Genomic DNA, 13,714 nt, shown 5'->3' with positions numbered 1-13,714 from the left:
CCTGCCTTTTAAATTTCATGTGGCTTAGAGTGTGACATTAATGTGCAGTATAATTAAAGTCAGAATCTCATCTTACTCATCTCTGGCTCTCACTAACTGTTCTCCCTTCCAGGATATCATGGGCCCCTTGATTTGTATCCAGAATTTTACCGAATTGCTACAGATCCAACCATCCACACTGTCCCAGAAGGCAGACCTGTGAATGTCTGTGTAGGAAAAGAGTGGTATCGATTTCCCAGCAGCTTCCTTCTTCCCGATAAGTAAGTTGTCCTTTAATTCCCAGGGTTTTAATGAAGGAGTAAATAGAGTAGTTCTATGTCAGTGTCTTTGAATTTTTGTTTTCTTTTGGAATTTTCACAGAGAGTTATTGAATTATTTACCACCTTAGAGAGCTGTGAGGCCTGTGTACTGTGTACCTGCCTCCTGTGTTCATTGGGCTCATTAGACTGAGGGCTGGGTCTAGGTAGGCATTCTGTACTGCCCATAACTGCAGGTGTCTGGGAACTTCTGAAAATGCCCTGGGTCCTAGGCTTTTGCCAGTGGCTCTTCCTGGGGATTCATATTTACATTTCTATAATTACCTCATGTTAATCCACTTCTAAAAGTGGTCTAGAAACTCCAGCTAGAAGAGAGAAGACGTTTTTGATCCAACAACAGTGAAAGTTCTCCACCATTATATGGACACTGGGGAAGCCTGTGGTTAAAATTTCTATACCAGTTTTCTTTATGCTTTCTGTGGTTCTGAGAGTGTAGGCCCTAAAGTTCTTTGCAGGTTGCTTCGTTTGGCCAGAGAAGAGTCCTGTGTAGGTTAAAGGGAAATCTGGTTGAGTCATGTTGCTCCATTTGAGAACTGGCTTCTTTAGCTTAGCTTTACTGGGTAGTAGTTTCTTATGCTTCATAAAGACCCTGTGTCAGTCATTAATTATTAAATTAAAACTTGTTTTTTAAGTGTTGACTTTGGCCTTTGCCTTTTACATTTGAAATAGTTTTATAGATAGAGATATGTTTGAGGGTTACTCTGGAGCAAAGTATTTCTCCCATAGTGTGTTCTCAGTGCCATATTTCATTCTTTTTCTCTACACCTGATAATTCGCTTTATTTGATAAGTCTCTCTGCCCACATGGTAATTGACAATAAACATTGGCACTTCTCTGGTTTTTTGATGATATGACCATTTGGTTCTGAATTTCACTGCTAACAGTTGGTGAAATGGGTCAAGAGACAGCTAATTGTAAATTTCTCAATGATTTTGGACTGACTTGTGACCTCTGCCTCTATGCTCCCTGGTTGAGGTTTTAGCAGAAATATTTTTTCTTCAAGATAAATGTTTTTCACATAATTTTTTCTGGCTTGCTTGTTTCAAGTACATTTAGCAATATTATCCCCCTGTGTTTTTCTTATTTTCCTTGTGTTTCTGACAGTTGGCAGCTTCAGTTCATTCCATCGGAGTTCAGAGGTCAGTTACCAAAACCTTTTGCAGAAGGACCACTGGCTACCCGGATTGTTCCTACTGACATGAATGACCAGAATCTAGAAGAGCCATCCAGATATGTAAGGGCTACATTCTCTTCTTGCATCTCTGAAAAGAATTCTATGCCTAAAAGTCTATTGGCATGTATATTAGAGCATTGATAAAATGAGAATTTCTTAGAAAGCAATTTTTAAGGCCGGGTGCTGTGGCTCACACCTGTAATCCCAGCACTTTGGGAGACAGAGGTGGGATAATTGCTTGAGTTCAGAAGTTTGAGACCAGCCTGGGCAACACAGCAAGACTGTATCTCTACAAAAAATTAAAAAATAAGCCAGATGTGGTGGCTTGCGCCTGTAACCCCAGCCATTCAGAAGGCTGAGGCAGGAGGATCACTTGAGCCCAGGAGTTCAAGGCTGCAGTGGGCCATGATTCCACTACTGCACTCCAGCCTGGGCAACAGAGTGAGACCCTGTCTTAGAAAAAACTGATACTTTTAGGGTGAGGGGTACAACAGCTTTTGTTGAAAAAGAGTAAACAGTATCACTTTTATTTTCAAATTAACCTCTTTATTTTCTGTGTAAAATGTAACCTCTTTATTTTCTGAATAATTTAATTTCGAAGCTTTTGGGTAGGCTGGAAGTTTTCCTGTGGTAGAAATTTGAACCATTATTCCGAAACTCATAGAATTCCTTGGCCTATTAAAATCCTCCATGGGGAACTTTCAAGTTATCAGGTGGACCTTTGACCTAGCTATTAGTATATGCCAATTTTAACAAATGAACAGTGAAGACTGTTTCCATGGTGAGTGCCAGGGAGCAACCTCTGTCAGGACCATGATCTTCTCCCTACTTGTCTTTACACATTCTGAGATCCCATGCGAATTTTATTTCAGTTCCTTTGAAAGATGACACTTTTGACATTTGATGCCTGTGAAATCTTTGATAATGGAAAAGGTAAGAAGTAATAAACATAATGCCTCTCTCGGGTCACAAAGACAGTGTAAGATCATTGTCTAGAATGATTAGAAAGCACATTTTTTGACAACCTGTCCGTTAAAGAAATATGTGACAGTTTAAATGTCAGCTATATTTAATTTACATTTTCTTATGTCATAAGCTTAAAATGTAAAATAGCGAGACGTCCAATTCTCTTTTGAAGCAAACCTGCAGCCACATCTGGTCTTTTGTCGCCCAGATTGGAGCTGGTTAGAGTTCCATGGAGACCCTCAGCGTTTATGAGTGAGATTCTTACTGTATGAGCTTTAACTAGAAGCTATGAAAATGGACATCTTAAAGACACAGCCTTGAGCTGTTCCCTTGTAAGACAGGCATTTCTACCACATGGTTTATATTGGAGCTTGATTCTTTTAATTTAAGGCTCTGATTCCTGTTACAATGGAAATACCCTTGAGCAGGGCAGACTGTTACGGGTCATTTTAATTTTATCTGCAGATATGAGTCTCCTGAGTGCAGGGCATCACTAGAGATGCTGGGCAGTCAAAGGGTGGGAAAATACACTGTCATAGGGGGACAGTATGAATTCAGTGATGTTATCGGAGCTTTGCTTTAGGAAGAGGTAGTAAAAATGGAGTAGTAAAAAAAAAAGAGCATAGACTTTAGAGTTGAGTAGGCCTGTATTCAAATCTCATCTCTGTTGCTAAACTTGATAACCTTGGGCAAATTAGTTAGCTTCTCTGTTTAATTTCAGTTCCTATCTGTAAAATGGCACCTACTTTGGAATTGTGATATTTGATACTATATCTCTCTTAGCAGAAATGCAATGTTCTTATGCTTGCACAAGTGTTCTTAATCTCATAATGGTATATTAGACAGATTTGAGGTAAAGAAACCCAATCTCTCCCCTTCCTTCTTTTTATTTTCCCCCATCCTGGTAATTTTATTCCAGTGTGTCCAGACTCATCATTGCCTTTTCCACCCCCGTGACTTCGCTTACAGTGGTAACTGTGCCTGAACCACCCTTGTGTCTCTTCTCACACTGTCAAAATTATCTTCCTCTTTGAAGCGAACTATTTAAGTCCATATTGAGCAGACCTTCCTTTAAGTGTCTTCAGTATTTATGTGTGCAGTTCATTTAGCCATTTAATTATCTTGGTCTGATTTAAGTATTTCTGATACCATATCTTTCCCCATCAAATGTGTGAATGCTATGAAGAGAATGACTGCACTTTGTTGCTTTTGTGTTCACCATAGTGTCTAGGACAGTGTCATATACCCAGTAGTTCACTTTTATGTGCTTTCTCAATGGGTAATGAATATTCATTGTCATTGTGGTAATGTTGTTGAGAGAAAGCTGGCTAGAAAATCTGTAGTGGCCTTTTGCACATTTCTTATGCTTTTATCACTGGTTGTCTTAGTTATATCATATTTCCATATTCTCTGCTGTCAGACAGTGTTAAATTTGATTAAATGACTCTATATGAGCTTTGCCCAAAAGGTGATGATTTTTCAGAATGCCAATAGGAATCACCAAAATGCTGGCTGATAAAAGCAGGGACAAACAAGTGATTTATGTCTGCCGGGTGGCAGCTGTGTCTAGCCCTTTGAATGCGAGGATTTTTTTGCTTATCTGTGGTGACAGAATCATGAAAATTAGGCATGGACCTTTTTTGTTAGTTCATCAGCTTTTGTTAGTGATAGTGTATTTGATGTGTGGCCCGAGACAATTCTTCTTCCAGTGTGGCCCGGGGAAGCCAAAAGGTTGGACATCCATAGATAGTGTCTGTCATTGCACCCATCCACATTCCTGAAGATGAGATTTCCTGCAGAGTTGCCTTTGTGCTCTAGTTTCAGTGATTCTCCTTCATGGGGGTCAGGGGTGGAGTGTTCTCCAAATCCAGTCTACTCACCTTTGACCCTTTGGAAGTAGCAGGGGTGTTTGCTGGCTTACTACTCTGTTTTTCATCATCCACTTGACTCTCATTCTGGCTTACTATTCATTCTACATGAACTATGATAAGGGATTTACCTCTTTCAGTTAACTGTTTAAAAAGATATTTGTTTTCCTGTGATAGTAAAAGTAATATATATTCATCGTAAAATAATGAAAGTTGTAGACAAGAAAAAAATCAATCTGTCATCTCATTACCCAGGTATTACTACTGTTGCCATTTTGGTGTTTCTTTCCTTTCACTTTTTCCCCTTTGCATAGATATGTGCATTTGTATGTAAACAAAAGTCACAATTATTTTTTAAAGGGTGTTACATTTAATTGTTTAAGAAATAGTGCCAGGATCATGACTGTAATGCCCATGACTTTGCCCCATGTATAGAAGGACATGTTGTACAATGCTTATGTTTGTTACTTTTGGCATAAGTCCTGGTTTTTTGTCCAGGTTTATTCAAGAAGACAAAACAATGACATTCTCTATCTTTCTTGTGCATGCTAAATAGCAGCATTATTTTTACCTGCCCTTTAGCTCTGAGTGGCAGGTTTTAGCCAGGCTTTGGCTTCTGTGCTAAGTCCTCCAGCCTGTCCTGTTTCTATTCTGCATGGAAACGAGGAAGGATGTATGACTTTTTTTATTTCACTATTTTCTTTACCTCTGGGCTAATCAATAATTAGGAGTGAATAAGTGTAAAGGTTCTGTGGTTTGTACTGTACCATTATAACTATATTGCAGAAATAATGTTTTTGCTGCATATTTTTTCATGGTAAGTATTGAGTAGCTATTGAATATCTCATTATTGAACAGGAAGCATTTACAGGGGTACATGCCAAGATTGCCAAGATTTTCTCCCAGAATCAAGGTCTAAATTTGGAAGATACATTCAGTGTCCCCTCTTTAGTTCTTGAAAAATTCAAATTTTTGTTCACTATTTCAAGGTGAATGGTACACTTCCAGCTCCAAATCTGGTATATGATTTAGGAGCTACCTAGTCAGTGGATGAAACCTTGGAGGAAAAAACAGCTCTTCAGGAGAGAGCTTACAGAAAAAGACTTTTTTCTGACTTTAATGCTTAAGCCGACTTGCTGGAAGTTTTCCTGTTTTCTTTCTTTTTTAAGAGACTGTATCTTGTTCTGTCACGCAGGCTGGAGTGCAGTGGTGCCATCATAGCTCACTGTAACCTCAAATTCTTGGGTTCAAGCGATCCTCCCACTTCAAGCTTCTGAGTAGCTAGGACTACAGGCATGCATCACCATGCACAGTTAATAGTTTTATTTTTTCTAGAAACAAAGTCTTGCTGTGTTGTCCAGGCTGGTCTCAAGCGATCCTATTGTTTTGCCCTCTCAAAGAACTGGGATTATAGGCATTAGCCACCGTGCCTGTCCTCCATCTGTTATCCTTGAAAACATAGATTGGTCACTGATTTTTTTCCTAAGCAGTAATATAGTCAGTTCTACTACAATAAGATATAAAATTACCAAAAATTATTATGCAGTAAAAACCACAAAGCTTGTTGGGAAAACAGAGTTAGGGACACGATACTTAAAAAACTTTGTCAGTTGAAAAAGAGATTAGGCCAGGCGCGATGGCTCACGCCTGTAATTTAACACTTTGGGAGGCCGAGGCGGGTGGATCACGAGGTCAGGAGATCGAGACCATCCTGGCTAACACAGTGAAACCCCATCTCTACTAAAAGTACAAAAAATTAGCCGGGCATGGTGGCAGGCACCTGTAGTCCCAGCTACTCAGGAGGCTGAGGCAAGAGAATGGCGTGAACCCAGGAGGTGGAGCTTGTAGTGAGCCGAGATCTTGCCTCTGTACTCTAGCCTGGGCAACAGTGCAAGACTCCATCTCAGAAAAAAAAAAAAAAAAAGATATTAAAAATTAGCCATGCATGATGGCTCATGCCTATAATTCTAGTACTTTGGGAGGCTGAGGCAGGAGGATAGCTGGAGGCCAGGAGTTTGAGACAACATAGGGTGATTCCATCTCTACAAAAATAAATAAATTAGCTAGGTATGGTGGCTCATGCCTGTAGTCCTAGCTACTCAAAGGCTGAGGTAGGAGGATTGCTTGAGCCCAGGAGTTTGAGGCTACAGTGAGCTACAATCATGCCACTACACTCCAGCCTGGACAACATAGCAAGACCCTGTCTCTGAAAAAAATAAAAATTAAAAAAAGATTAAAAATGGTAGCATGATTTTACATATGTTACATGGTTAAAAGTGCATAAATACTACAATAAATGTGGCAGTTTACTTTGCAGAAGACTTGAAGTTTCTTTGTGGCCTGGCATTGGAAGGATTGCAGCTTGTAGTAGTAAAAGGATTATCTGAAATCTTAACAAAAGTTATAATAGCAAAGGTGAACGGGTGGATGTGGCTTATAACACAGTGAACTGAGAAAGCCGGTGGATATATTTGTGTGTGTATGCACTATGTGTATTCCTATGCTGATTGGTTCCACTGAGTGTACTTGTCTGCATTCACCTAGTGTTTCCTGTGAATTAAATGACATAATCAAATGCAGAAATTAAATTATGCTCAAAGTGTTCCCTAATATATCCCTTCTGTTGGAAAAAAATTTGCATTTTCAAAACTAGTATTAGAACAGAATTGACTATATATCAGTCAAAACATTCTTTATTTCATTCTTCTTTATCCCTGCTTTTCCAATTTAACCAGTAAAAAGAATCTTAGATTAGAAAGGAACTTAAAATATAGTCTGTGATCTTTTTATTTTATGGGTGAAAGAACTGAGATCTAGAGAGATTATAACTTGATAAAGATTAGTCCTAGGATAAAAGGCTTGGTTTCAGGATTCTTCAATATTATTTCATACTGCCTCTTTCTTGTTTTTGTGTGATAGTCATTCTTTGATGTTACAAGGCCAAATAGACATTCAGTAGCTGAGCATTACTTTCTGTTTGTTTTGTTTTGTTTTTTAGAGGCAGAGTCTCACTCTGTCACCCAGGCTGGAGTGCAGTGTCATCATCATAGCTTACTGTAGCCACAAACTCCTGGGCTCAATCGATCTTCCCACCTCAGCCTCCTGAGTAGCTGGGACTACAGATGCTGTAATGACCCTGTCTCTGCAAAGAATTTGGCTGGGCATGGTGGCTCACGCCTGTAATCTCAGCACTTTGGGAGGTGGGTGGATCACTTGGGGTCAGGAGTTCAAGATCAGCTTGGCCAACATGGTGAAACTCTGTCTCTACTAAAAATACAAAAATTAGCTGGGCATGGTGATATGCACCTGTAATCCCAGCTACTTAGGAGGCTGAGGCAGGAGAATTGCTTGAACCTGGGAGGCGGAGGTTGCAGTGAGCTGAGATGGCGCCACTGCACTCCAGCCTGGGTGACAGAGCGAGACTCTGTTTAAAAAAAAAAAAATTAAATTAGCCACTACCCCTAGCTAATTTTTAAATTTTTTTTGTAGAGAGAGGGCCTCACTCTCTTGCCCAGGCTGGTCTCAAATTCCAGGCTTCAAGTGATTCTCCTGCCTTGGCCTCCCAAAGTGGTGGGATTACAGTTTTGAGCCACTGTGCCCAACTCATTACTTTTTTAAAAAATTACTTTCCATTTCTAGTTTTTATGTGACGGGTACTTTAAGTAGTAAATATCATGTTTAACAGTGAATAAAAATGATCAGAATTTCCCTCTGACACTCTTTCCTTTCTTCTCTTTTTCTTCCTTTCTCTCATTTTTTCCTTTCTCCTGCCCTTTTTGGAAGTCCTTGTTGGAGGAAAAAATAACTTGCCCTATTTGTTTCCTCACGAATTGTTATCAGTCTTGGGTATCAAGGCAAGCAGATTCAAACTGCTATAATATATACAGTGCAATTAGATTAGAATCTACTAAGAATTTAATTGAAGAATGTTCAAAATACTTCTTTAAAATTAATTTTTTAGTATCCATTATGTTGGCATTTAGAAATTAATGTGCCCGTGATCTATAATGATTGAATGAACAAAAATTTTTACCTGTGAGTTTAGATTTTTACAGTGCAATAAATTTTTACTTGTGAGTTTAAAGGTTCAATCAACAAATATGTATTTAGCAAGGCTATATGGGAGACAAAAAACTAAGACAGTCTGTGGCTCTGGAGGACAACTACTTTTTAAAATTTAACTGGAGCATATCTAAAAGAGGAAATGAAAAGACAGAAAAATACTTGAAATTTTTCCCTTTCAGATGTTTTCTCCCAGGCTTCCATGTCCTTATTTCAATAAAGGAAATATCATGGGAGGGTATTGATGATTGGCCACATGATAGTGGCAAGAGCATTGACTGGAAGTTAGGAGAGTCTGTGATTCTTCTCTGGAATCAAGCGAAGTGTATTTTCCTTTTAAATGACTGGGAATTTCTAAGACCATTGACATTTCTTTGGACACCTTTCCAATTTGCTGAAACTACACCTGAAATCCAATTGGAGTGTTTATATTTTAGCTTATCCCATTATCGGGAGAAACCCACCCCCAATATTCAACGTGGGTCCTTTTCTATCTTCCCTAAGTGTTGGCTGGTCTGAGAAATAAGGGAAAGAGTACAAAAGAGAATTTTTAAAGCTGGGTGTCTGGGGGAGACATCACATGTCGGCAGGTTCCGTGATGCCCCCCAAGCTGCTAAACCAGCAAGTTTTTATTAGTGATTTTCAAAGGGGAGGGAGTGTACGAATAGGGTGTGGGTCACAGAGATCACATGCTTCACAAGGTAATAAAATATCACAAGGCAAATGGAGGCAGGGTGAGATCACAGGACCGGGAAGAAATTAAAATTGCTAATGAAGTTTCAGGCACACATTATCATTGATAACATTTAATCAGGTGACAGGGTTTGAGAGCAGACAACCAGTCTGACCAAAATTTATTAGGTGGGAATTTCCTCGTCCTAATAAGCCTGGGAGCGCTATGGGAGACCGGGGCTTATTTCATCCCTTATCTACAACCATAAGACAGATGTTCCCAAAGCAGCCATTTCAGAGGCCTCTCCTTAGGAACACATTCTCTTTCTCAGGGATGTTCCTTGCTGAGAAAAAGAATTCAGCGATATTTCTCCTATTTGCTTTTGAAAGAAGGTAAATATGGCTCTGTTTCGCCCGGCCTGCAGGCAGCCAGACTTTAAGATTATCTTTCTTGTTCCCTGAACATTGTGGTTATCCTGTTCTTTTTTCAAGGTGCCCAGATTTCATATTGTTTAAACAATTTGTGCAGTTAATGCAATCATCACAGGATTCTGAGGCGGCATTCCTCCTCAGTTTACGAATATGATGGGATTAAGAGATTAAGGCAAAGACAGGCATAGGAAATCACAAGAGTATTGATTGGGGAAGTGATAAGTGTCCGTGAAATTTTCACAATTTATGTTCAGAGATTACAGTAAAGACAGGTATAAGAAATTATGAAAGTGGCTGGGCGCGGTGGCTCAAGCCTGTAATCCCAGCACTTTGGGAGGCCAAGACGGGTGGATCACGAGGTCAGGAGATCGAGACCATTCTGGCTAACACAGTGAAACCCCGTCTCTACTAAAAAATACAAAAAACTGGCCGGGCGCGGTGGCTCAAGCCTGTAATCCCAGCACTTTGGGAGGCCGAGACGGGTGGATCACTAGGTCAGGAGATCGAGACCATCCTGGCTAACACGGTGAAACCCCGTCTCTACTAAAAAAATACAAAAAACTAGCCGGGCGAGGTGGCGGGCGCCTGTAGTCCCAGCTACTCAGGAGGCTGAGACAGGAGAATGGCCCGAACCCGGGAGGCGGAGCTTGCAGTGAGCTGAGATCCGGCCACTGCACTCCAGCCTGGGCGACAGAGCGAGACTCCGTCTCAAAAAAAAAAAAAAAAAAAAAAAAATACAAAAAACTAGCCAGGCGAGGTGGCAGGCGCCTGTAGTCCCAGCTACTCGGGAGGCTGAGGCAGGAGAATGGCGTAAATCCGGGAGGCGGAGCTTGCAGTGAGCCGAGATCACGCCACTGCACTCCAGCCTGGGCGACAGAGCGAGACTCCGCCTCAAAAAAAAAAAAAAAAAAAAAGAAATTATGAAAGTATTAATTTGGGAAACTAATAAATGTCCATGAAATCTTCACAATTTATGTTCTTCTGCCATGTCTTCAGCTGGTCCCTCCATTCGGGGTCCCTGACTTCCCACAACATCCCATTACCTATTTTCCTGTGAAATATTTTATGGCAGCACAGTTTACCTTGAGACATGTGTCCTGAGCCGGGGCCCTCATGACCAGAGATGAAAGTCTGCATGCTGCTTCTGTCCTGGAAGAGATGAGTCCTGTTAGAGGCTTACTCTGCACTGTGTCCTACTCCAAGAGTGTGATGCTGGTGTTTGAGAGTCGAGATGATGTCACTGAAGACTGCAACCCTGACAAAGTTTCTGTTACAGCTGATGAGGAAAAGCTGTGACAATATTTATTACTACCCAGCTGTCCTTAGCTCACTCCTCCCCCGACAAAATACATACCTTTTATTATTGGGATCTCAACCTCTGTTTCAGGCCTTTTATTTCCTTTGAGAATATGTAGTTTTGTTTACATCTGGAGTGGTATTAAATTGTCATCCTTAACATATGCTTGTTGATAAGATGTAAACAATGTGATATTGATGATCGATAAATTGGCTTGAATTCCCCCACTATTACCTTTTTTTCTTTTGGTTTAGAGGTGCTTATTTGTTCTTCTCTAAAGCTTCTAGTGGGTTGAAACAGAAAGAAGTCACATTTCTTTCAAAATGAGTCTTAAATGCTTGTGTTTTACAAAATTTTAAATTAAGCCATATTTTTAGCTTCGACAGCTGGTTGATATGTAGCCTGTGACTAATGAAATGAAACACATTTTTGTTTCATGATCATGTGTTAATGTCACCCTACAATTTTGTTATTTTTGATGCAAGAAAGAATGATTAAATCTGAAGAAACAAAAAAAAAATGGGCTCTTTGGTTATACTTTAAGGCAGATTTAAATCCAGTCTTTTGATTTTTGAATTGTAGATGATGTGGTTATGATCTCAGATTTTGCAGTGCGAGATATTTATAAAATTGAGAGAATAAATTTATTCTCTCTGGTTGTAATTCAAGTCATGTTACTTTAGTTTTTAGACCTATGGGGCAGTAGATACTTGGTGTTTTCAGGGATATAAACTGAGGACTCTCAAGCTAAAAATAGTCACAGTGAAACAATATATATAGCATGATCCAGATCTTGTAAAAAAAAAAAAAATCAGTATCTGCAGAGAAGTTCTGGGATATACACTAACAGGCTGATGGTGATTTTCTTTGGGTGGGAGGACTATAAGTGATTTTTAAAGTTTTTTTTTGTAATAAATAATGTTTTAATTTCATCATGGAAAAAAAATAAATAACCATAATGGGGGCTGTCACTGTGAAATCTTTGATACCCCTACCAAGAAGATCTGTGGTGGACTTGAGCAACGTTCAGTGTGTTTTCAGTTGACCTCGAGTTTTTCTTCCTTGAACATAAGGACTTTCAACTCAAAATTGGAAGATAAGTTTTCTATCAAGTAATTTTTCCCTCTTAGCCTTCGGGCCTCTTCTTAAGTCATTTAGTCATATTTACTACTGTCTTCACTATTCTTTCCACAAATTATATCTTGATTACTTCAAAAAAATAGATGTGGTTCACTGATTTACAAGGTCTGAGGAACACTTTTTTTTAGAAACCTAGGACTAAAGAGGATGCCACAGTGTAGAAGGCAAGTAGGTTATTAAACTCTTGCAGGCAGAAGTGAATTAAGAAATTAAATAAAAATTTAAATAAAGTTGATTTTCCTGTTGTTGGGGTTTGGACAGAAAGCCTTGTCTGTCCCGTAAGCATGCTCAAGACTATCCATTGGCAGCATAATTCAAACAGTTTTGAATCACTGGCTCAAGAAGACAATGATCTATAAATATTATCAGCACAATCATGTTCATCTCCTATCTTTTTTTTTTTTGAGACGGTGTCTTGCTGTGTCACCCAGGCTGGAGTGCAGTGCCGCAGTCTCGGCTCACTGCAACCTCCACCTCTCTGGTTCAAACAATTCCCCTGCCTCAGCCTCCCGAGTAGCTGGGGTTACAGGCGCACACCACCACGCCTGGCTAATTTTTTTGTATTTTTAGTAGAGACAGGGTTTCGCCTTGTTGGCCAGACTGATCTCAAATGCCTGACCTCAGGCATTCCGCCCGCCTTGGCCTCCCAAAGTGCTGGGATTACAGACATGAACCACCACGCCCAGCCATTTTTTATTTTTTGTAGAGACAGTGTCTGGCAATGTTGCCCAGGGTGGTCTCAAACTCCTAAACTGAAGAGATCCTCCCACCTTGACCTCTCAAAGTGTTGGGATTACAGGCATGAGCCACTGCGCCTGGCTGCATATATTATTATTATTATTATTTTTTTTAATTTTTTGAGATGGAGTTTTGCTCTTGTTGGCCAGGCTGGAGTGCAATGGTGTGTTCTCAGCTCACCGCAACGTCCGCCTCCCGGGTTCAAGCGATTCTCCTGCCTCAGCTTCCTGAGTAGCTGGGATTTCAGGCATGCGCCACCATGCCCGGCTAATTTTGTATTTTTAGTACAAACGGGGTTTCTCCACGTTGGTCAGGCTGGTCTCAAACTCCCGACCTCAGGTGATCCGCCCACCTCAGCCTCCCAAAGTGCTGGGATTACAGGGGTGAGTCACCTCGCCTGGCTGCATATATTATTTTGATAAACCTAAAGGTGAATTTAGAAAAGGACATGAATCTTGCCCTCAGAATCTAGTAGAATAAACAAACTTAAAATATTATTAAACGGTGTACTGAGTGCCATAATGTGCATAGGGAAGGTGAGAGAACTCTTGCTACTTCAGCCTCACGTAAGAGGTAGCATAGGAATTGAGTCTTAGAGGCTGATTAAGAGTTTTCTGGCAGAGGAAGGGGAAATTGACATTCCAGTCAGAAGGAACAGCTTATGCAAAGACTTGAAGTATGAAAGAACATTAAATATTTAGGAGAAATTAAATGGCTTGAGGTTTCTAGATTTTAGTTAATTGAGCAGAAGCATTTCTCATTTCTTCTCTGTTTCATTGTTCTCACATATTTATGTATGTGACTGTGTTCTCTGGCAAATTTTACATTTGTTTAAAAACAAGGGTTCATGTTTTTCATTAATCTTTGAAACCTTCACAGTGCCTGACATAGGGATTATACATAGCAGGTGATTTTTTAAAATTTAAGTGAAATACCCAAGTAGCCCTTCATTTAGTCCCTTTGAACTAAAGAGAGGCCTCCCCAAACCTTGTTAATAGTAGAAATTTGGACCAATTAGGACTCAAGCACTACCATTTTTCTTTCTTTT

General features: G+C 39.9%; 1 protein-coding gene across 10 annotated transcripts in view; it reads left to right on the top strand.

Annotated features, from left to right (window-relative positions):
• The window catches only part of ALG9 (ALG9 alpha-1,2-mannosyltransferase), a 90,649-nt gene that overhangs the window by 36,792 nt on the left and 40,143 nt on the right, over positions 1 to 13,714 (top strand). For all 10 annotated transcript variants that reach the window (XM_074015179.1, XM_005579591.5, XM_074015182.1 and 7 more), the window contains 2 exons: positions 113 to 260; positions 1,422 to 1,551. In XM_074015179.1, coding sequence (XP_073871280.1) covers positions 113 to 260; positions 1,422 to 1,551 — 278 coding nt within the window. The remainder of the gene's footprint in view (positions 1 to 112; positions 261 to 1,421; positions 1,552 to 13,714) is intronic.

This window comes from Macaca fascicularis, chromosome 14 (assembly GCF_037993035.2).
Source record: "Macaca fascicularis isolate 582-1 chromosome 14, T2T-MFA8v1.1".
In the NCBI taxonomy this organism is placed as follows: Eukaryota; Metazoa; Chordata; class Mammalia; order Primates; family Cercopithecidae; genus Macaca; species Macaca fascicularis.
The sequence above is the reverse complement of the archived record's forward strand: the minus strand, read 5'-3'. Positions and strand labels throughout refer to the sequence as shown.